General features: G+C 35.8%; 1 protein-coding gene across 1 annotated transcript in view; it reads right to left on the bottom strand.

The window, feature by feature from the left end:
- Positions 1 to 247: 247 nt before the first annotated feature.
- plcg2 (phospholipase C, gamma 2) overlaps positions 248 to 23551 on the bottom strand; it is a 28656-nt gene continuing 5352 nt past the window's right edge. Inside the window, 29 exon segments of the mRNA XM_048168252.1 lie at positions 248 to 1126; positions 1217 to 1380; positions 1524 to 1612; positions 1720 to 1899; positions 3345 to 3456; positions 3591 to 3730; positions 6203 to 6406; positions 6914 to 7016; positions 7314 to 7474; positions 7560 to 7626; positions 7763 to 7853; positions 8888 to 8997; positions 9334 to 9402; positions 10537 to 10717; positions 13598 to 13717; positions 13879 to 14079; positions 15442 to 15623; positions 15722 to 15805; positions 15913 to 16008; positions 16106 to 16274; positions 18004 to 18121; positions 18290 to 18375; positions 18474 to 18592; positions 18682 to 18783; positions 20875 to 20935; positions 21040 to 21083; positions 23016 to 23111; positions 23303 to 23387; positions 23486 to 23533. Of these exon segments, the coding sequence (XP_048024209.1) occupies positions 1078 to 1126; positions 1217 to 1380; positions 1524 to 1612; positions 1720 to 1899; positions 3345 to 3456; positions 3591 to 3730; positions 6203 to 6406; positions 6914 to 7016; positions 7314 to 7474; positions 7560 to 7626; positions 7763 to 7853; positions 8888 to 8997; positions 9334 to 9402; positions 10537 to 10717; positions 13598 to 13717; positions 13879 to 14079; positions 15442 to 15623; positions 15722 to 15805; positions 15913 to 16008; positions 16106 to 16274; positions 18004 to 18121; positions 18290 to 18375; positions 18474 to 18592; positions 18682 to 18783; positions 20875 to 20935; positions 21040 to 21083; positions 23016 to 23111; positions 23303 to 23387; positions 23486 to 23533 (3331 nt within the window). The 3' untranslated portion in view covers positions 248 to 1077.

The following is a 23551-nucleotide window of genomic DNA, read 5'->3' as shown; positions in this document are numbered from 1 at the left end:
TTGCAAAAATGTATAAAACAAAACATCCTCTTTAGCACCTTTAATACATGGCTTTATGGAATACCTGGTACTTGATACTTTCTACTTCCTATACTGACACTGTCCATGTAGTGAGAATGACTTCAGGGGACTTCAGTTTTAACATTATTGTAATATTATTGTAGAGTTTGTCTTGTTAACAGGCCGAATGTTTTGTAAATTGTACATTTTATACAGATAAAAGTATATAAAAAAAGTCAAAACAATATTTTATGTCCACATATTTATTTATTTGGTGAGAAGCTGTGTAATAACTGGGATAATATACAGTTAAACATATCACATATATTTCAATAACAAATGTCTGACTGTACATTATGCCTTAATGCCAAATCACACTGAACCAGCAGACAGTGACCAACGGCAACAGACACTTCTACAGGATTTGTCGGTTGGCATCTTTATTAGTCGGCACTTGTTTTCACAGATTTCATGCTCAATCCCTGTTTGTCAGGTCATGGAATGTCTGTGAAGTGACATACTGTGATGTGGTCTTGTGATTTTCCGCGTTGGTCGGTGTCTGTCAGTGCAATGTGAAATGGGCTTTACGTATCCATCCAAGCAAACATGATAAAACCTCCTCTACCAATATGCATATTAAAAAAGAAACCAAATAAATAACATGTCTTGTTATTTCAATTTTTAAGACAATAAGGAAGAGTTTAATACAGCTACAAATGAAATGTTACAAACCGATTAAGAAAGTACATGAACAGTTTCACATTTACCACAAAAAACAAAACAAAAAAAATCTTCATGCAGTTTTCATGCCCACAATATAAAGAGTTTTACAGCTTCTGGGTTCTGGTCAAACATCTAGCTGACCATTTGCACCTTCCACAAAGAATTCAAAGATGAGTATTGCTCAAATTCTCTTTCTGATTGATTCCAGTGTGACATTAAAAGTGAGATGGCTGCAAGTTCCTGTCTTTGCAGCCCATTTAGGGAACCAGTAGTAATAGAGCAGCAGAATCGAGAGGAAAAGACCCTTAAGAACATTAGAACCAGGCTGGGAGGGAACTAGACTTCTTGTTTTCCTCAAGAGTAGAACTTGCTGTTGTTTATTTTTTGCTGTTGTTTATTTATCCTGTACGGACAAAGAGAGACAGATATGAATATCCTCACTGAGGGAGTGATGTGTCTTTAAAAATTCACTCATGCAACTTCGTACACTCACTTTTTTTCTGAGTAAGTGAACTCCTGCGAGACGTCCTCACGGCGTTGAGGGGTTGCGGCACGCTGCAGGTTGGAGTGAGTATCGTAGAGGCAGAACTCATTGCTTAACTCTGCCTGCTTCTTTTGCAACTGTTTTGAGGAGGAGTAGAGTTCTTCCTGTGCTTTCTGAAGAAACAAGTCAGAAATGACAGGGGATTTCCATTAAACTAACAAAGTATTCTCAAAAACAAAATTAGATATTCTATAATTAATATCATCAACAAAAGTACCTTTTTCAATACCGTGTAAAAATAAAAAAAGTTTCTTACCTCCACCTGCTGCATATCGACATACACCAATAGAGATGCCAGCTCCAGGTTTTCACTAAATCCATTCTTTAAAGGGACTGATCTGTACCCTGTGAAATCATCAAGCTCCGTTTTCAGACTCACACTTAAATCTGCATTCATTTGCACAATGTTTCACAAAGAACTAATTTGGCAATGTTGACGCTGACAGACTTACCTGAGCGAACACCTTTCACAGGGAACGTAGCCTGGGCCAGGAAATTGGGGTCAGAGAACATGTCCTCCTCAAAGACCACAAAACGTAGAAAAGTGAGGTCTGGTTCATACACGTTGAAAGTAAATGCCTCCGAAGGCTGAAAGTTCGGCCCAAGCCATATAGGGTTTAGTCCATTATCATCTGTGGACATATTTACTTATTTTTTAAATCTCTATAGGGAAAATGAATACTTCTGGTAAAAGTAATTAAATAAACACACACACACACACACACACACACACACACACACATATATAGCTGGTAAGCAGTTCACATAGATTCCAATTAGAAAATCTATAAGAATAAGTATGAAAAGTATAAAAAAACAACAACTATATACTAGTGCTGTCAAATCAATTAATCACAATTAATCGCATCTAACATAAAAGTTTATATATATATATATATATATATATATATATATAAAATATGTGTGTGTGTGTGTATATATATATACACAAACATTTATGTTAGGTGCGACTAATTAATTAAATACTATAATATAGGGATGTAACGATATCAAAATCTCACAATACGATAATACCTCAATATAAATTCCACGATACGATATTTATTGCGATATAAAAAAAAAAGACAAATGAAGACTTGAAAAAAGTGCCATAAGTGTTAAACAATGATTAAATGTTACAATGACCTAAAACTCTCTTTTATAAAATAAAATAATTGCACCAGCTGGACCTTGACAAAGGTAACATCTATTATTTTTTCTAACATTCTCAAGAGTTGTATTTGTTAACATTAGTTAATGCACTATGAAGTAAAATGAACAAACTATGAACAGCTGTATTTTTATTAACTAACATTAACAAAGATGAACAAATACAGTAACAAATATATTGCTCATGGTTGTGTTAATGAACATTATTGTAAAGTGTTACCACAAATTTTCGAAAGGTGATTTATTCTATTTTGATCGGTAAAGTACACATCAGCGTATCTGAATGATACACTTTTGTAAGCTTCTGTGATAACTGGAATATTTGTAACAGAAATGATACTGTGTGTTTGACAAGACTGTTTGTGAAGCTGTTTATATCTAAACATGACAGCTGCTCTCTCTAAATCAAAGGCAGCGCGAACACAGATTTGAAAGTCACGATTTTATTTTTGTCAGAGGTTTAATATACAAGGGCAAATCATTGTCATTTCAGGAATTAGATCATGCGGGTGATGAAATCGAGAATGCGATCTTTTAAAGATTAATTGTGCAGCTTGCCTTTGTGCACCTCTCTCTCGCTCTCTCTCTGCATTGATATCTGAAGTAGCCTATATGAGTAGCGTGGGCAGCGAGGGCTTTTCAGTACATTCATTGGTATAATATTAATGAGGTGAGATGTCTCTATTAAAGGATACGCTCATTGCAATTCGCCCACTCATCACACCAGAACCGTTTTCGGAACCGAGCTAAAAAAAACTACACTTTTTGCTACGTATCATTTCATACAGTCATGTGACCACGATAATATCGAGACAATTTTGCTATCGCAATACCACGATATTGATAATACCGTTACATCCCTACTACAATAGCTTCTCAGAGACATTAAAACAACACTGCTTCTTACGGCAAACGGTAGTCTTGAATTTGTTGTCCTCTGTTTGGCCACACAGTTCGATCTCCACAAAGGGACTGGCAATGCTTCGCCCTGGTTTGGGAAGATGCCGTGCTCCTATCACCTGAGCATCAAAAAAACATCAAGAATCTTTTTTTTTTTTTTGCAATTCTTTTATTAAAATGAAGCAGTTCTTGTTCAGTTTTCCAACTTTGACTTAATTAATTTTAATCTGTTTGAATGAAGATCATGTCTTACCCTAATGGTGATAGTATTTTTGACATTCTTCTTCTCCTGATGAGGGTCATACAAATCTCTGCGCATCAGCTCAGGTTGCAGCACATATCCTGTGCCTCCATTCAGACTGAAGAGGGCGCTGTTCAGCTGAGTGTACTTATCTGAGGAGAGAAGAAAATGCTGTTTTATATACTGAATAAATGCTATGCTCTTTATTTATTGCCTGACTGAAAAAGGTTGTATTTTCTCTGTATTTTCATTTACTATTTTCTACATGGTGAATGGCACATATTTGGGGAATAAATAGGCACTATATAAGGAATAGGGAACATTTACTAACACATTTTTAAAATCCAAAGTTGTATTTGTTAACATTTGTTAATGCACTGTGAACTAACATGAACAATTCTTTACTAAATATATTGCTCATTGTTAGCTCATGTTAAAGGGTTAGTTCACCCAAAAATGAAAATAATGTAATTTATTACTCACCCTCATGTCTACACCCGTAAGACCTTCGTTCATCTTCAGAACACAAATTAAGATATTTTTGATGAAATCTGATGGCTCAGTGAGGCCTCTATTGGCAGCAATGTCACCAAACCTCTCAAGATCCATAAAGGTACTCAAAACATATTTAAAACAGTTCATGCGACTACAGTGGTTCTACCTTAATATTATAAAGTGACGAGAATATTTTTTGTGCGCCAAAAAACAAAAAAACAAAAAACAAAATAAGGACTTTTCAACAATATCTAGTGATAGCCGATTTCAAAACACTGCTTCGAAGCTTAACGAATCTTTTGTTTCGAATCAGAGTTTCGGATCGCGTATCAAACTGCTGAAATCATGTGACTTTGGCGCTCCGAACAACTGATTCACAACAAATGATTCATTAAGCTTCATGAAGCAGTGTTTTTGGCGCACAAAAACTATTCTCGTCGCTTCATAATATTAAGGTAGAACTACTGAACTCACATGAACTGTTTTAAATATGTACCTTTCTGGGCATTTTCAAGTGTAAATGAACTTGCTGGCATAGAGACCTCACTGAGCCATCGGATTTCATCAAAAAATATCTTCATTTGTGTTCCGAAGATGAACGAAGGTCTTACAGGTGTAGAACAGCATGAGGGTGAGTAATAAATGACATTATTTTCAGTTTTGGGTGAACTAACCCTTTAAAGGTGCCCTAAGATTAAATATTGAATTTATATTGGCATAGTTGAATAACAAGAGTTCAGTACATGGAAAAGACATACACTGAGTTTCAAACTCCATTGTTTCCTCCTCCTTATATAAATCTCATTTGTTTAAAAGACCTCCGAAGAACAGGCGAATCTCAACATAATACCGACTGTTACGTAACAGTCGGGGTGTACGCCCCCAATATTTGCATATGTCAGCCCATGATCGAGGCATTTCACAAGGGCAGAATGTCTGGATGTGCACAGCTGAATCATCAGACTAGGTAAGCAAGCAAGAACAACAGCGAAAAATGGCAGATGGAGCAATAATAACTGACATGATCCATGATAACATGATATTTTTAGTGATATTTGTGAATTGTCTTTCTAAATGTTTCGTTAGCATGTTGCTAATGTACTGTTAAATGTGGTTAAAGTTACCATCGTTTCTTACTGTATTCACGGAGACAAGAGAGCCGTCACTATTTTCATTTTTAAACACTTGCAGTCTGTATAATGCATAAACACAACTTCATTCTTTATAAATCTCTCAAACAGTGTGTAATGTTAGCTTTAGCCACGCAGCATAGCCTCAAACTCATTCAGAATCAAATGTAATACATCCAAATAAATACTGTACTTACACGATCCGATCCATGCACGCAGCATGCATGACGAACATCTTGTAAAGATCCATTTTGAGGGTTATATTAGCTGTGTGAACTGTGTTTATGCTGTTTAAGGCAAGCGCGAGCTCCGGGGCGGGGGAGCACGAGATTTAAAGGGACCGCAACCTATATATCGGTGCATAGTTAATGATGCCCCAAAATAGGCAGTTAAAAAAATGTATTAAAAAAAATCTATGGGGTATTTTGAGCTGAAACTTCACAGACACATTCAGGGGACACCTTAGACTTATATTACATCTTTTAAAAAGAAGTTCTAGGGCACCTTTAACTAATGCATTAACTAATGTCAACAAATGAGACCTTATTGTAAAGCGTTACCAAATAATGTCTTATTTTACTCTTTCAACATTTTTTGGCATGTTTCTTCCGTCTAATATTCTACCCATTTATGCAAATATTCATTAAAACTTTAACTAGTATTTTAATAAAACCTTTCATTGTGTAATTTCCTCTCTTCCTTGTTTACTATTTTACACAGGAGGTCAAGGTTTGGCTGATTTGTGTGGTGTAGTTTGCTTGCCCCTGCTGGTACTGTAGATAACATTATGCTGCCAAAAAACACTGACAAAGGAATACATTTAATGTGATAGGCTCAAAAAGTTCTTTATGCCCATAAGCAAAAATAGCTGGTCACAGGTTGTATATTTCCAGTGAGGTCATACATTAGCCAAACTGTTGCCATTGAGTTGAGTTGGAATGTTAACAAATAGAGTTCTCCGTGAATTACAGTCCTGCTCAACTTCACACTTCATCTTACCTGCAGTTTGGAAGTTGAGTGCCACCATGTGACAGCCGCACATCCACAGAGGATATGGATCATAGTTGGAGGAATCCACCCTCTGGCCCTTAGGGTAGATGCGGCTCAGCGCCTTGCGGTTATACATCATAAATTGAGTCGACTTGTTTCTGGAGGGTATCTTAGTTTCTACAAAGGAGCGGACCTCTTTGTAGGTATAATTATCTGATAGGAAAAGAGAATCGCATTGTTAATCAACAATTAAAGGGACAGTTCACCCCAAAAATGAAAATTCTGTCATCATTTACTCAACCTCAAGTAGTTCCAAACCTGTGTGAATTTCTTTGTTCTGCTGAACACAAAGGAAGATATTTGGAAGAATGTCAGTAACCAAACAGATCTCGCCCCCATTAACTACCACAGTATTTATTTTTCCTACTATGGTAGTCAATGGGGGGGCGAGATCTGTTTGGTTACTGGCATTCTTCCAAATATCTTCCTAAGAAAAACGTGAAAGCTAAAAAAAACAGCTTTTATTTGAAATAGAAATCTTTTGTAACATTACAAATGCCTTTACAGTCACTTTTTTGATTCATTTAATGAATACTTGCTGAATAAAAGTGTTTATTTCTTTAAAAATAAGATACCGACCCCAAACATTTGAACGGTAGTGTATATCTATTCATATTTGTGTAAATATGTATAAATTCATATTTATTTAATTAGCTGTACCAAAGCGGTCCTTGTCTTTACTGCGAGGCTGGCAGTAAACAACCAGTTCAGACATCTCGCCGGCCACCTCTTCTTTGGACTCGACCTCCTCCTGTTTTTTTTTCTGCAATGGGAAGTTATTGTTAACATTTATAAACCCTAGCCCAACATTATGCTTTAAATATTTGACTATTATATACTTAGAATGCCAATGGTTAAATGTTCTCTCTAGGGCTACACCTAGCATTTAAACACCCCCTGAATCTGTCTGGCTTCAACAAAACAATCCTATATTTACAGAGTGAGTGACTCAAAACCTTGTGACAGCTTCCCCTTGTGACAACTAGCCCCGATTTGCCCTATTTAGGACACAAACTAAGGTCCAAACGTGAGTGTGTGAGTCTTAGCGTGTGAGACATACCTCAAACTCTAGGTTTTCCTCTCTCTGAGTGATGTCCCAGGCCACCTGATACCACTCGTACAGCTCCTCGGTGGTCTCGGTGGCCAAATCAAATGGAATATCTTTATTTTCCTTATCCTGCAATGTCACCACCACAGTCTTGCCGTGTTTGGCTGAGCGAACTGGAAATGAGTGTAAAATAAGTGTGAGCATTACAAAGCCACATGCAGTACAGGTGTTAAATGGCCTGAAGATAAATCATCTTACCAACAGTACACTTTGAGATGTCCACTATCCCTTTACATAAGTCACCTAATGGATTTTCCTCCTCAGGCTGAAAGAGTAATGTTGATGTTCAGGTTTTTAAATGTAGATGTTCTCTATGTATGTAAGCAAATAAGCATGCAAAATACTGTACCAACAAGGCCATATCTGTTTTGTTAAATATCCAAATTTTTAATATGCCTTACCTGGTAATTGGCCTCAGATGTATTGGCCACTTCTTCTACATAATTTGAAGGGAAATAGTGCTGCAGCTTCCCACCATAGTCTCCTTTCCACCTGTAGGGATCAGCAGATAAACAGGGAAATTAAATGTTGATGATCAAAATTTAAGGAATGTAAATCACCCTGTGGTTTTTGAAACACAATTTACCATGGTAATGCCATGCTAGCTATGTTTTTTTGGATATGAACCATGGTAAAATGATAGTATTCTTTGATGTACACTTCAATTCAAAAGTTAAGATTTTTAAGAAGAATGTAAGAATGTAATACATTCATTCAGCAAAGAAAAAAGTGACAGTAAAGACCTTTATAGTTTACAAAAAAATCTTTATATTCATAAATTATATTCACAAGAATCCTAAAATCCTAAAACCCAAAAGTACTATATTAAGCATCACAACTGTTTTTTTTTTTTACAAAATATATTGCTAACTGTTAGTTCTCGTTAACTAACGCATTAACTAATGTTAACAAATGAAACCTTATTGTAAAGTGTTACCAAATAATGTCTTATTTTACTCTTTCAACATTATTTGGCATGTTACTTCCGTGTAATACTCTACCCATTAATGCAAATATTCATTAAAACTTTAACTAGTATTTCAATAAAACCTTGCATTGGGTAATTTCCTGTCTTCCTTGTTCACTATTTTAAACAGGAGGTCAAGGATGATTTGTGTGGTGTAGTTTTCAACATTTATCAGCATATTAGAATGATTTCTGAAGGATCATGTGACACTGAAGACTGGAGTAATGATGCTGAAAATTCAGCTTTGTCATCACAGGAATAAATTACATTTTAAAATAAAATAATATAAAAATAGAAAACAATATTTCCGTTTCTACTGTACTTTTGATCAATAAATGCAGTTTTTGTTTTTGTTTGTACCATCACCAAACTTTCAAACAGACATTGAAGTACTGTGTAAATTCTGTGGTACATGTGGTAATCATTCAGTACCATGGTATTTATCAAATTAGCAAGGTATTATTATTAGATACTGTATCATGGCACTGCCACAGCTTTTTTGCAATGCTAAATAGTGCATTTACTGTTTTTATCTACATAATTTGCACCATAATCTCACCATCCATTTGCCTCCTTGGTCACATTATGGATCAAAGCACCCTTGAGAAAGCTGAGTTCATCTGTCCGCATGGCCCTGTAGTCATAGAGGGCCTTCACTGTGCTCTGGGGCTGCAACACAACAAAATAAGTTAAATCTTCCTACACAAATCTGCAAATGCACTGAGGTAACCCACACAACCCCTCAGTGGTTCAAAGAGTGTTAAGGCTAAAATAAATTCTCTTTAAACGGAATTTGTGAATTAAGTTGAGCTAGAAACATGAAGTATACATGGCTAAACATGACATCGCTGTTTTAGCCAGGCTGCATTTCCTCTTTTGAGATGATCAGTTTCCTATGTGAGAGAAAGAGATAGCCAGCGCCACCACTTCCTCCCCAGCCCACAGGAGATGACCTCTTGTGCATGCTAACATGCAGGAGCTGTGTTTGCTCTTCAAAGTGCTTACCAGAGATGGCTCTATCTCGTTGGCCTCCACATACTGTTTAGAATCATAAAGTGAAGCAGATACAGTTATCTGAAAAGAAAGACATAAAACATTTCTTAGACTTTTCGCCCTGCACATAAGACTTAAGCCAAGCAAAATCTATAATCTATACATTTTATATAATCTGATTAGTCTGTGTTCTAGATCATTGGTTCGCAACTGGTTTTGCTTCAGGACCTGTACTGGAAAACAAGTGGTGACTCAAAAGGTTATTGAAACGTTTATTTTAATACATAATTAATCTATTAATTGGTTTAAAAATGCAATTTGAATTTTAATATAAAATTATATACAGTTTTTATTGTATTTTTAATCAAATAAATGCAGCCTTGGTGAGCATAACACACATCTTTCCAAATTAGGGGTGTAAGAGGGTGTAGAATTAATTTAATTAGAATTATTAACCATAAGAGAGTTTTTTGTGATTGATCAAAATCATGTTCGACGACATCAAGGGCTTTGTTCAGGTTTGGTTGCTCTTTCTAATTGTGACATCAGGAAAGATGTGCTTTGCGGTATGGTGATGGTGTGTGTGTGTGTGTGTGTGTGTGTGTGTGTGTGTGTATGCACAAATATTAGTAGCCTCAGGAAGTGAAAAAAGAGAGTTTTAATCTTATTTGTCTCCCTGAACATGTATACAAAACAATGACAACTTAGTGTTCAACTAAATCAGAACTTTTGGTCTGAACTTTGATTGGAAAAAGGAGAAGAGACCAAAGAGCTACTAGAGATGAAAGCATGCAAGTGTAACATGCAAACTGTGGCCTTAGCAAAGGAAGAGGTGCACATGCCCTTGTTCACTTTGAAGAGTGTATGCAGGCAATGCACGCAAAGGAAAAATGGTGTACAATCACTGCACAGTGTTCAGTACAGTCCACAATATGGGGCTGTACTGTATAAAAAGTGGGTAACTTTTATTTTACAGTGTCCTCGTTACAAGTTACATGTAGTTACTATAGTAATAACTATAAATTATGCATAATTACATGCAACTAACCCTAATCCACAGCCTAATCCGTGAGTACATGTAGTTAATTATTAGTACTCAGTAATTAAATGTATAATTACATTGTAACACAGTCACCTTAAAATAAAGTGTAGCCAAAAAGTATTTTCTATTCGAATTTCTATTTCTTATTACACTGTTTTATAGTTTTTTCTTACCGAACTGAAGCGCTCGACAAGTTCTGGTGTAACCGGGTAGCGGAGTTTGATCTTCCGATACAATGGTTTCTTTCGGAAATAGTCCACCAATTCCATCAGGCTCTCAAACTCACTAGAGGTGCCCAACACATACAAAGATCCTTCTTTGTGTATCCGGCAGTGCTTCACCATCCCTTCACCTCTGTTGCAGCAAATGAAACCCACAATGAATTACAATAATTACTGTGTCCACAAATCTCCCATTAAAGATACACATAAGAACATTAAATATAAATTCACTGTTCATTATTATACTGTGACAAAAAAACAAACAAAAAAAACTCAAAACTGTTCGGTTGAAATAAATCTCACAAATGTTGAGTTTCAGCAGTCTATGGGATTTTCTTTTTCTTTTTTTGGTCTGTTGAAAACCACTTAGAAAAGTAATAGCACATTTTGCTTCACTTTGCTTGCAATGAAACATTAAAAAAAAAATATTTGTTAAATATTTAGATTAGTTGTTTTTAAATAATGTATTGAGTTATGTAATCAGATTACTTTTTCAAATAACTAGTAAAGTAACACATTACTTTTCCAATTTACAACAAAATATCTAAGTTACTTTTTCACATTTATTGACTCTCCTGTCCCCATGTTGAGAGAAATAAAGTGCAGAAGTGTTTGTGTGCGCTGTGTGAACATGGTGGTTTTTGTAGATCTAGACTAAATGTGAACATGTTTACTCATCTCACTTGAACGAAAACATTCAGTATTCCTCAAAATGAATAAAAACAGTGAAATGCAATCTTACGCGAAACCTGAAATCATTAATTATATTAAATTACACAAATATACTTTATGTATTTAATTTCACTTTATTAACCAATGTCTTTGCTGCTGACATTCAATTATCTAATTCAACCATACTAATAAGCAAAAATTACTTTCGATTAAATTTAGAAATAAGAGTTTGAACTTCTTCCTCCTGTATCCTATTTTCTTTAATCCAGAAAGGTTTGTTTGAGCTGCGCCCTCTACTGTACGGGTGTAAATATGCGATTCCTTCAGCCTGAGGCTTATTCATTTCACTTTTGGTGCGAAAGGTCCTTAACATTTGCCAAAAATAGAATTGTTTTTGTTGTTATTAAAAAACAAACAAGCAAGCCCAGCCCAGGTGAGTAGTAAAAGTAGTAGTAAAAGTAATGCAAAAGTAATGCAAAAGTAATGCATTAATGCAAAAGTTTTGCAGTAATGCAAAAGTAATGTAACGCATTACTTTTCATAAAAAGTAACTAACGAAATTAGTTACTTGTGAATAAAAACAGAATGCAATGATGTGGAAGTTTCAATATTTTATATAGAATACAACATAGATGACATATCAAATGTTTAAACTGAGTTTTAAGGGAAAAATAAGTTGATTTTAAATTTCATGGCATCAACACATCTCAAAAAAGTTGGGACAAGGCCATGTTTACCACTGTGTGGCATCCCCTCTTCTTTTTATAACAGTCTGCAAACGTCTGGGGATTGAGGAGACAAGTTGCTCAAGTTTAGGAATAGGAATATTGTCCCATTCTTGTCTAATACAGGCTTCTAGTTGCTCAAATGTCTTAGGTCTTCTTTGTCGCATCTTCCTCTTTATGATGCGCCAAATGTTTTCTATAGGTGAAAGATCTGGACTGCAGGCTGGCCATTTCAGTACCCGGATCCTTCTTCTACGCAGCATTGATGTTATAATTGATGCAGTATGTGGTCTGGCATTGTCATGTTGGAAAATGCAAGGTCTTCCCTGAAAGAGACGACGTCTGGATGGGAGCATATGTTGTTCTAGAACTTGGATATACTTTTCAGCATTGATGGTGCCTTTCCAGATGTGTAAGCTGCCCATGCCACACGCACTCATGCAACCCCATACCATCAGAGATGCAGGCTTCTGAACTGAGCGCTGATAACAACTTGGGTTGTCCTTGTCCTCTTTAGTCCGGATGACATGGCGTCCTAGTTTTCCAAAAAGAACTTCGAATTTTGATTCGTCTGACCACAGAACAGTTTTCCACTTTGCCACAGTCCATTTTAAATGAGCCTTGGCCCAGAGAAAACACCTGCACTTCTGGATCATGTTTAGATATGGCTTCTTTTTTGACCTTTAGAGTTTTAGCCGGCAACAGCGAATGGCACGGTGGATTGTGTTCACCGGCAATGTTTTCTGGAAGTATCCCTGAGCCCATGTTGTGATTTCCATTACAGTAGCATTCCTGTATGTGATGCAGTGCCGTCTAAGGGCCCGAAGATCACGGGCATCCAGTATGGTTTTCCGGCCTTGACCCTTACGCACAGAGATTGTTCCAGATTCTCTGAATCTTTGGATGATATTATGCACTGTAGATGCTGATAACTTCAAACTCTCTGCAATTTTTCTCTGAGAAACTCCTTTCTGATATTGCTCCACTATTTTTCGCCGCAGCATTGGGAGAATTGGTGATCCTCTGCCCATCTTGAATTCTGAGAGACACTGCCACTCTGAGAGGCTCTTTTTATACCCAATCATGTTGCCAATTGACCTAATAAGTCACAAATTGGTCCTCCAGCTGTTCCTTATATTTGCATTTAACTTTTCCGGCCTTTTATTGCTACCTGTCCCAATTTTTTTGGAATGTGTAGCTCTCATGAAATCCAAAATGAGCCAATATTTGGCATGACATTTCAAAATGTCTCACTTTCAACATTTGATATGTTATCTATTAACTATATTATGAATAAAATATAAGTTTATGTGATTTGTAAATTATTGCATTCCTTTTTTATTCACAATTTGTACAGTGTCCCAACTTTTTTGGAATTGGGTTTGTATATATATATATATATATATATATATATATATATATATATATATATATAGTGTTGGGGAAAATGCACACACACATACACGCACACACACACATACACATCTCTCCACAGTCCACATGATTCACAGTATGGATGTAGATGGGTGGACAACTTACGTATTTGAGTGTAATACTAGGGGTTACTTGTTGTGAAAAACAATCTGCTAATGAAGAGATGGAAAACAGAGCAGCACCTGAAGGTGATGGCGTACGAGTCTGAATCTTCTCTCTGTCTGATGAGGAAGGCTCCATCTCGAGGGATCCTCATGAGATAGTCCTCTGCCTCACCCCGACTCAAGTTACTGTAAAACCACCTAAAGACAAAACAACCACAGCTTCACATCTACCGTGTGTCTGCAGTTTCTAGTGAAGATTGAAGAAGCTGCAAACTTGACCACGTTGTCTTCTACAGCCCTGCTGGCCGGGAAGTGGTAAACACCATGAAGTTGTTTGTGCGCATCAAGTATCGACTAACCCTTCATGCAGGTGCTGGTCTGGTCGAGGCATAGGTTCGGTGAGGCGCAGGTTGAAATCTTGACAGCGTAGCAGGTTTTCCCTGTAATACTGGATGAGCGCATACACACTGGGGAAGTGTAGGTTGTCTGTGAGGAAATAGACCGTGTGACCTCCTTCTAGGCAGGAACGGATTCGACAATGCTGGACTCGTCCACTGCGCCTGCAAAGACCACACAGTAAATTGACTTAGCAAAATGTGTAGTTAATTTCTGTGTAATTAAGGCCTGAGCACCGACGGTGCGAGGACCTTATTTGAATTGCTCTGTTTCTTATTATTCTTCTCTGAAATTAATCATATTTTTGAGGGCCTACACATGCTCAATAGCTCATAAAACTTTGCACACGCGTCAGAAGTGGTGACAATTTACATCTGATGTTGGTTTCAGAATTAGGTGTGGCAAAATGGCTCGATAGCACCACCTATAAAATTGTTAACGTAGTGCCTCTCGCGTTATGTTTCACATACAGGTATGAAATTCGGTACACACATGTGACAGCCCAATAACTACAAAAAAAGTCTCCTGAAACAAAACAGTAAGTCAGATATTTTTGGAATTTTGAAAACCCACAGAAAACCCATTAAATGTTAAAAGGACAGGATCGCAGCGGACATTCAAACAGATTTTTTATTTTTATTATACATAGGACTGTCAGAAAAAGAACAAACATATGTTTACGTTGCTAAGAGTGGTTGCTAAGACAAACACATTCAGTGGTGCAGCGATATTTATGTAATGCGGTCAGCTGTATGTTTTCAGCAATTTTACAACGGCTTAGAACGCAGTTCAACCAATCAGAATCAAGGGCCGGAACTATCCGTTTTATAAGAGATATTATGTCACTTCCTGGAGGATGATGTCATTAATAAAAACTTTTTAACACAGGGACATGCTCAAACTAAAGTATAAAAAATGAATACAGTGGAAATTACTGTAATACATGTCATTAAATTTGCATAAATTAAATCATTTAATTCTGACATTTTTATCCATCTTTGAAATGTTTTATATTATCATACTGATTTCTGTCAGTTTAATCAAATAGGATGGAATCTTAAAAACAAAAACAAAAAAAACATCAACGATCATTAAAATCAAATCCATTGCTAAAAATTGCTAAAATTTGTTCTTTTGCTCCAGCAAATATTATGTCACTTCCTATGTGATAATGTCATGATAATGCCACAGAGACATGCTCAAACTAAAGAATCAAAATTAAAATGATTTAAAATTCACCCCATGTTCACTTTTTACAAATGTGAAATTGTGCTAAAGGAGAAGTTACTAACATCATTTGGATTTCAATCTTAAACAATTGCCAGATTAATATTATATCTAGTATAATAAAACAGTATGATGGGACATGGAAATGTACTGCATTGTAGGAATGACCCATGCCTTTTCCCTATTTCTTCCATTTGAAAAGACTAAATTAAAGACAATAAATAAAATGAAGAGAAAATAGGGAATGAAAAACTATCCCGCCTCCCTTTTTGAAGAGTATAAGAGCAGGTCTACATTACCAGAATGACAGGGTGCAATCATTGACGAAGGTGTCGCTCTCTCGCACCAGAAATGTTCCGTCAACTCCACCTGAATCTGCGCAATATTCTTGCAGAAGTCTCTCGGCTGTCTGTCTGCCCTCTGACATCCGCCCGTGAAACCAGGGCTCTGCCTGATGAAGCTCTGTCCCTCCCTGGAGCGACTGAGGAGAGGTAATACGTTTGAATTACACAGTTTATTCCCTTAATTTGAGGCATTTTAAAGTGAATCTCATTCTGATATGGAGTCTCAGTGATTCACCTTTCCAGCGTCCTCCTCTAGTTCATTCTCCTCAGCATAATACAAAGTCTTATTCTCAATCACACAGTAGTGCTTGTACCATTTCTAAACACAGACAGAGTCACACAGAAATTACACTCATAATCAATTAAGGCAACTGCAATATGAAACAATCACACAAGACCATGATGATGTTAACTGGATTTTGGCACCTCATCTATTGGATCCCAGATGTAGAGCTCTCCCTGCTTATCTCCTTTCCGTAGGTCCTTTTTGCCAAAATTCTCATCTATATTTAGTTTCTTGTGCTGTATGAAAAAGTTAGTTGCAAAACATTGATTACATGGCTTGGTACTGCATTGTAAACTGAAGATATTGCAGGATTTTCCAGTGAAGCTTTTTTACCTTGATGATGATCTTGCCCTTCAGCTGGGTTGGTGATGGCAGTTGTTCTGCTTCTGGTTCCAGTGGCTCCATCAGAAGTTTGTCCTGGAAAACATCTTTGAACACCTGAGCCATAAATTTCTGTTGCTTGATATCACAGTGTTCTTCTATGGACAGCACTACAGGATACCTGCAAACAGTAGACACATTCATAAACATTCTTCATAAAGGTAACACTTTACAATAAGGTTTCATTTGTTAACACTAGTTAACTACATTAGATAAAACTAACTAACAGTAAGTGTATCTGTTAACATTATTTAATTGTTCTTAACTAAAATTAATAAAGGGTAAGAAATTAGGGTTAGGGTAAGGATATTTTGTTCATTTTTAGTTCATGTTAGTTATTGCATTAACTAATGTTAACAAATGAGACCTTATTGTAAAGTGTTACCTTTCTGCATTTTCAGAAACACACTGTATGTAGCAATTTTATTCTTAATTATTATGATTTTAAAAAAATTAGTATAAAATAAAAAATAGATAAAAAACGTACAGGTCACATTTAATCTAAAAAATATATATATATATATATATTTTGCATAAAGGCCATGAAAACAATTTGGACCAAAATGTTTGTGCATTTTGCAGTATTCACGTGCTAAACAGGCACATTTTCGCCAAAAATTCTTCCAAATATTCTCAATGGTAATATCATCAGATTCCTATAATGGAGTAAAAATTAATGGAGTAATGGAGTAAAAAAACAAATACTACCCATGCTGTATAACACCTTACATTTACAATAATATATCATTATTATGTTTTCATGTAGCAGTAATGCAAATTTAGAGGGAAAGTTTGTTTTATTGTCAAACAAACAATGTCACAATGCAAAGAATACATAAAAAAGGGCTTAATTTTCTTTATGTGAAGTATAACTGCTTATTTGTTTTAATTTGGGCATGTACTTTAAAGGATTAGTTCACTTCAGAATTAAAATTTCCTGATAATTTACTCACCCCCATGTCATTCAAGTTGTTTATGTCTTTCTTTCTTCAGTCAAAAACAAATTAAGGTTTTTGAGGAAAACATTCCAGGATTTTTCTCCATATAGTGGACTTCACTGGGGTACAACAGGTTGAAGGTCCAAACTGCAGTTTCAATGTAGCTTCAAAGAGTTCTACAGGATCCCAGCCGAAGAATAAGGGTCTTATCTAGCGAAACGATCATAAAATTAAAAATTATATACCTTTTTAACCACAAATGCTCATCTTGCACTAGCTCTGCGATGCGTCACGCATTACATAATCCTGTTGGAAAGGTCACGTGTGACGTAGGCAGAAGTAACACGGTAGGAAAACTCCATCTCATTTTCTCCTCCAATCATTGATGTTTTACCTGTTTTTGTAAAGGCCATTTGACTTTGCATGTTTGCTTTGTAGACACTGGATCGATACTTCTGCCTACGTCACGCGTGACCTTTCCAACGTGATTATGTAATGTGTGGCACATCGCAGAGCTAGTGCAAGACAAGCATTTGTGGTTAAAAGGTATAATATTTTTTATTATTTTTTTTTATTTTTTTTAGAAAATGACCAATCGTTTTGCTAGACAAGACCCTTATTCCTTGTCTGGGAGCTCTTTGAAGCTACACTGAAACTGCAATTTGGACCTCACTGAAGTCCACTATATGGAGAAAATCCTGTAATGTTTTCCTCAAAAGCCTTAATTTCTTTTCGACTGAAGAAAGAAAGACATAAACATCTTGGATGACATGGGGGTCAGTAAATTAACAGGAAATTTTAATTCTGAAGTGAACTAATCCTTTAAAGGTTTTGTTAAATTCGCCCATTTCCCCCTAACAGAGAGAACATCACCAAATAAATGTGTAAATGTGTGTGTTGTTGATGACTAACTCAGATGTTGCGAAAGCATGATCATTGATGGCCTTAACCACATCCTTAAACTTTATCTTGGAGGTTCTGGTCCATCCGTGGTATATAATAGGTTCATCAGGACCATTCCAGCAGTCCACTGTATTAGGAAAAAAAAAACAATACAATCAGACCAACTCCCACTGATTTCAGATTTCATTGTATTATTATCAATGCATACTGGAATAATGAAGCACAAAAGGACCAGCATTGGCTTAGCAGAGAATTAAAGAATATTTATGTTAAAATGAGGGTATGGTTCACTGACACTCAACACAGCGGCAGCCCAGCCTCAGGCAGCGCACATAAGCTTCTGTTGAGGACTCACTGCGCAGCTGATCTCCAGTCAAATATCTGCGAAAAAAGCAAAACACATGAAGTAACACAGGAAGTTCATCATAAAGAGGAGGAGCTGCATGTGTGTCATGAGCATGAAGAACAGCAGCACTGACGTGTTGTGAGAGGAGTTGATCCAGTAGTGAGACAGAGGATTGTTCATGTCCAGTGGGCAAATCTCTGAGAATTTCTCATCCCAAATTGAGTTTTCTTTTGAGAAGAGAAAACAGAGGAACTACAAAGACAGAGAGAAAAGCTCTATAAACACATCACCCGCAAATATAAATGAACAAAGTAAACAGATTTCTATAAGCTGTAGCCTACCTCTTCAACAGTAAAGGCTGGATCATTAGTCTTCCTCATGGTGTCATCGATAAAGATAGTCATCAGCTCTCTGACTTGATTCAGATTGTTGGCCCAAGTCTCCTACAAAATAAATTCACAGTTTTTTTTTAACAAATCAGCATGTTTGAAATACAAAGTTCTGTCATGAAACTCTAGATGGCGCAGGCTAATAGGTCCTTTAACTCAACCTGCTCATAATCACATCATTATCTATAGGACACAGCTGATTGGTTCCTGCTGTATTAGTAGCCAATGAGCTTGCGTGCTCAATCTTCAATACATGAGTTAGCATTTGCCTTAGCGGTGCAGCGCGCTTTCAGAAACCCTCCACCTTCCCCAGGTCCACCTGTATAGATCTGTTACGGGTAGTGTTGTCACGGTACCAAAATTCCAGTAGTCGGTATCGATACCATGAAAATTTTACGGTTCTCGGTACCAATTTCGGTACCACAGTAAAATCTATTGGAACTATTTTACTATTTTATATAGCCTATTTTAAAAACATTAAATATGATTCGGAGTGTGTGTGTTTGTGTGTGTGTATATAGGCCTATAGGCTACCTCAATGAAATAAATTTTGAAATATAAAAAATACAAAATAAATAATTAAATGCTCAAACATCCATTGTGTACTGTTGAAAAAAACAGCATATGCTGGTAAGGTAGGTTTTGAAGCTGTATGCTGGTCAAATGCTGGTCCTAAACTGGTCCTGCTGGTCCATACTAGTCCTAAGCTGGTCCTGGATCAGCATAAACCAGCTCAAACCAGCATACCAGCTTCAAAACCTACTTTACCAGCATATGCTCGTTTTTTCAACAGGGGTAACAGACGTGCGTGTTTATTTTAGCTATTCCGTCAGTGAAACAACACACTACAGCCTGTAAAACTATGAAATAAATATAGGTAAATATAACCTAAATAATAAGAAAGTTAAATATCATTTCAAAAAGCATTCGTTTTTTATTTCCACACAAAGACGCGTCATATATAGCCAAAGTCCCGTTATTACTTGGATATAGCCGCTTTGCGCTTTGAGAGGGATGTGGGACACGAGCAGGAAAGAGACCATTTCTCTTTAATAATATCTTCATGTTATCTCCTGACGTTACAAGCAACTGACACTTGTTGTAAAAGGTCTGAAGAACGTGTTTTATCCTCCGCAGGGCAAGACATTCAGGCTATGTTTGATTTAGCGCTGCCAGAGAAAGCGAAAGTAAAAATCACTGGTGTGTGAAACGCACTATACAAATAAACTTGACGCGCCTTATAAAGTCTAATAAGCACAAACTCTGTTAAATAGAAACTGACGTGCAAGCAAAAAGGTTTCTGTCCTACGGTGTTTTTTCTACTTTACCAGAGTAAATAATGCGAATAGCCTATAATAGGCCTAAATGCAAACGAAAGAAACGTTTATAATCCCCTGCGTGAGTGAAGATTTGGGAAAAGAAACAGATTCCATGTTCAGTGGAATAACTAATGGAATATTGTTAAATTCTCTGCTAATCAGGTGACCAGATCGCGATTCGGAAAACAGAATACGAAGCTTAAATGTATGGACTCACACACCTCTCTCATTCTGCATGAAGCAAAATGTTTCCATGGCTGCGATGTCACATTTAATTGCTAACCTATTATTTCTTCTGTAAACAAAGCTTTGTGCTTCACTTGTGTCATATTCAAGTAAATACTAGCACAGCCCTATCAGTGGGTACCGAATATACCCGGATTCTCGGTACTACCGGTACTACAGAAATGCTGGTATCGTCACATTTTTTAAAATTTCAGTACCGACTTGGTACCGAAGTACCGGTACTTTTGACAACACTAGTTACGGGTAATTCATGTGCGCTATATTGTACAGCAGCAGCATGTCTTATTTGCTCACAGCACTGTGTCTTGAATGTATTGGCAGTAGCAAGTCCCGTACTTGATCTGCAGCAGCAGCAGCAATAAAGCAGCAGCTGCGTAGCAGATCTATTCCGCAAAGACCTAACATATCAACATTGTCATATCCATTACCATGCCAAACACTCCGAGAGTTGTCATGACAGAAATAGCATTTGAATGAAATATACTGTATATAGATGACAGGTATAGACAGTATATATGTGGCTAGATGAATGCATGGATGGATGGATGAGCAGGAAGTATAGAAGTATACAAATACTTACTCTTTGATGATATAACAGGAATCTTTGAAAATCGCAGAGTTGAAGAGGCTGGTCATTGTTACTGGAGAGAAAAAAATACAAAATAATAAGAATGAGAACATTAGCTTGACCTTATGACACACATTTGAAGAACTGATTCAATGAAAACAATGGACAGTTTCTTACCCCATGATGAAAGCACAGGACTCCTTTTTAAACTCATCTAGAATCTAACAAAATGACAAGAAACATACAATTTATATATATATATGCACATATACACACACACACATATATATACATATATACATATATTGTGTGTGTGTGTGTCTGTGCGCATGTTTTTATGACATATCATGACACAAATTTGTATAATGACATGGGTATGACATAGGTATAACAAGGAGAGGGTGACTTATGAGGACATTAACCTATGTCCCCATTTTTCAAAAGGCTTATAAATCATACAGAATGAGTTTTTGTGAAAAAGTAAAAATGTACACAGTTTTCTGTGATGGGTAGGTTTAGGTGTAGGGTTGGTGTAGTAGGGCGATAGAAAATACAGTTTGTACAGTATAAAAAGGGTTATAGTTAAAAGGGATAGTTAAGGGTCTGTAATTTTTCCCCAAAGAAATTAATAAATTTATTCAGTAATTGATCAAAAGTGAAAGAAGACATTTATAATGTAACAAAAGATTTCCATTTCAAATAAATGAAAATATATGTATCACGGTTATAATGGCATCTGCCAATCACAGAAATATTACGCAGCACAACTGCTTTCAAAATTGGTAATAATAAGAAATGTTTCAAATTAGTATATTAGAATAATTTCTGAAGGATCATGTGACACTGAAGACCGGAGTAATGACTGCTGAAAATTCAGCTTTACCATCACAGGAAATAATTTTAAAATATATTTAAACATAAAACAGTTATCTACGGAAGAGGATTAGGGCCAAGCAATAATAAAAAATAAAACCATCTCGAGATTAAAGTTGTTAAATTACGAGAAAAAACTAGTTAAATTTCGAGAAAAAAGTCGAGATAAAATGTTGAGAATAAAACTCGTTAAATTACGAGAAAAAACTCGTTAAATTTCGAGAAAAAAGTCGAGATAAAATGTTGAGAATAAAGTCATTAAATTACGAGAATAAACTCGTTAAATTTCGAGAAAAAAGTCGAGATAAAATGTTGAGAATAAAACTCGTTAAATTACGAGAAAAAAGTCGTTAAATTATGAGAACAAACTCGTTAAATTTCGAGAAAAAAGTTGAGATAAAATGTTGAGAATAAACTCGTTAAATTACGAGAAAAAACTTGTTAAATTTCGAGAAAAAACGTGTTAAATTTCGAGAAAAAAGTCGAGATAAAATGTTGAGAATAAACTCGTTAAATTACGAGAAAAAAGTCGTTAAATTATGAGAACAAACTCGTTAAATTTCGAGAAAAAAGTTGAGATAAAATGTTGAGAAATAAACTCGTTAAATTACGAGAAAAAACTCGTTAAATTTCGAGAAAAAAGTCGAGATAAAATGTTGAGAATAAAGTCATTAAATTACGAGAATAAAGTCAGTAAATTACGAGAATAAAGTCAGTAAATTACGAGAATAAACTCATTAAATTACGAGAAAAAAGTCGTTAAATTACGAGAATAAATTCGTTAATTTAATGGCTTTATTCTCAACATTTTATCTCGACTTTTTTCTCGAAATTTAACGACATTTTTCTCATAATTTAACAACTTTTTCTCGTAATTTAATGACTTTATTCTCAACATTTTATCTCGACTTTTTTCTCGAAATTTAACGACATTTTTCTCATAATTTAACAACTTTTTTCTCGTAATTTAATGACTTTATTCTCAACATTTTATCTCGACTTTTTTCTCGAAATTTAACGAAGTTTTTTCTCTAAATTTAACGAACTTTAATCTCGAGATTTTTTTTATTATTGCTTGGCCCTAATCCTCTTCCGTAGTTATCTGAAATTGTAATAACACTTCAAAATATTGCTGTTTTTACTGTATTTTGATCAAATAAATACAGCCTTGGTGAGTAGAAGAGTCTTTTTATATAATCTTACCAACCCCAAACTTTTTAACAGTAGTGTGTATATATACAAATTACACCCAAAGCATATTTTATTCAGCAAAACTAAACTGCACTCTTACCATCTTTTTGGTTTTCGAATATCAAAAGATTGTAGAATTTGTGAAACTGCTCAAAATCCAGAACTTCTTTTTTCGCTCCCACCACCTGTAAATTATAAAGCCGACACTTTTAGTGCAAAGCCATTAACTAAAAACATTAAAAATAAACTTGTAGATAAACACAGATCATCATTGGCAAAACATCAGGAGAGGAAATTCAGTTGCCATAAAGTTTTCCATATGATGCAAAGCGTACACTTCCATCAAGATGATATGTATACAATGCATCATTCATACCGAAATTCTGTCCTTCAAAAAACGTCCACCTGGTACTTTAAAGTTCATTTGTGGCAAAAGAGACTTGAGCTCTTTCAGGGTGATGCTGTGAGAGAGATGAAAGAGCATTAAAGAGGAGTAATGAAGCGAGACAAAACTGCAATTCAACTGGTTGAGAAACAGGTGAAAGAGAAAGAGGAGAACCTATTTTTCTTTGTCTTATCAACCGAGTACATCTGCTTCCTCAGCCAACTACAGTAGAGGGAAAAA

The sequence above is a fragment of the Megalobrama amblycephala genome, linkage group LG19, assembly GCF_018812025.1.
Source record: "Megalobrama amblycephala isolate DHTTF-2021 linkage group LG19, ASM1881202v1, whole genome shotgun sequence".
Lineage (NCBI taxonomy): Eukaryota > Metazoa > Chordata > Actinopteri > Cypriniformes > Xenocyprididae > Megalobrama > Megalobrama amblycephala.
This window is presented reverse-complemented; position numbering and strand designations above follow the sequence as displayed.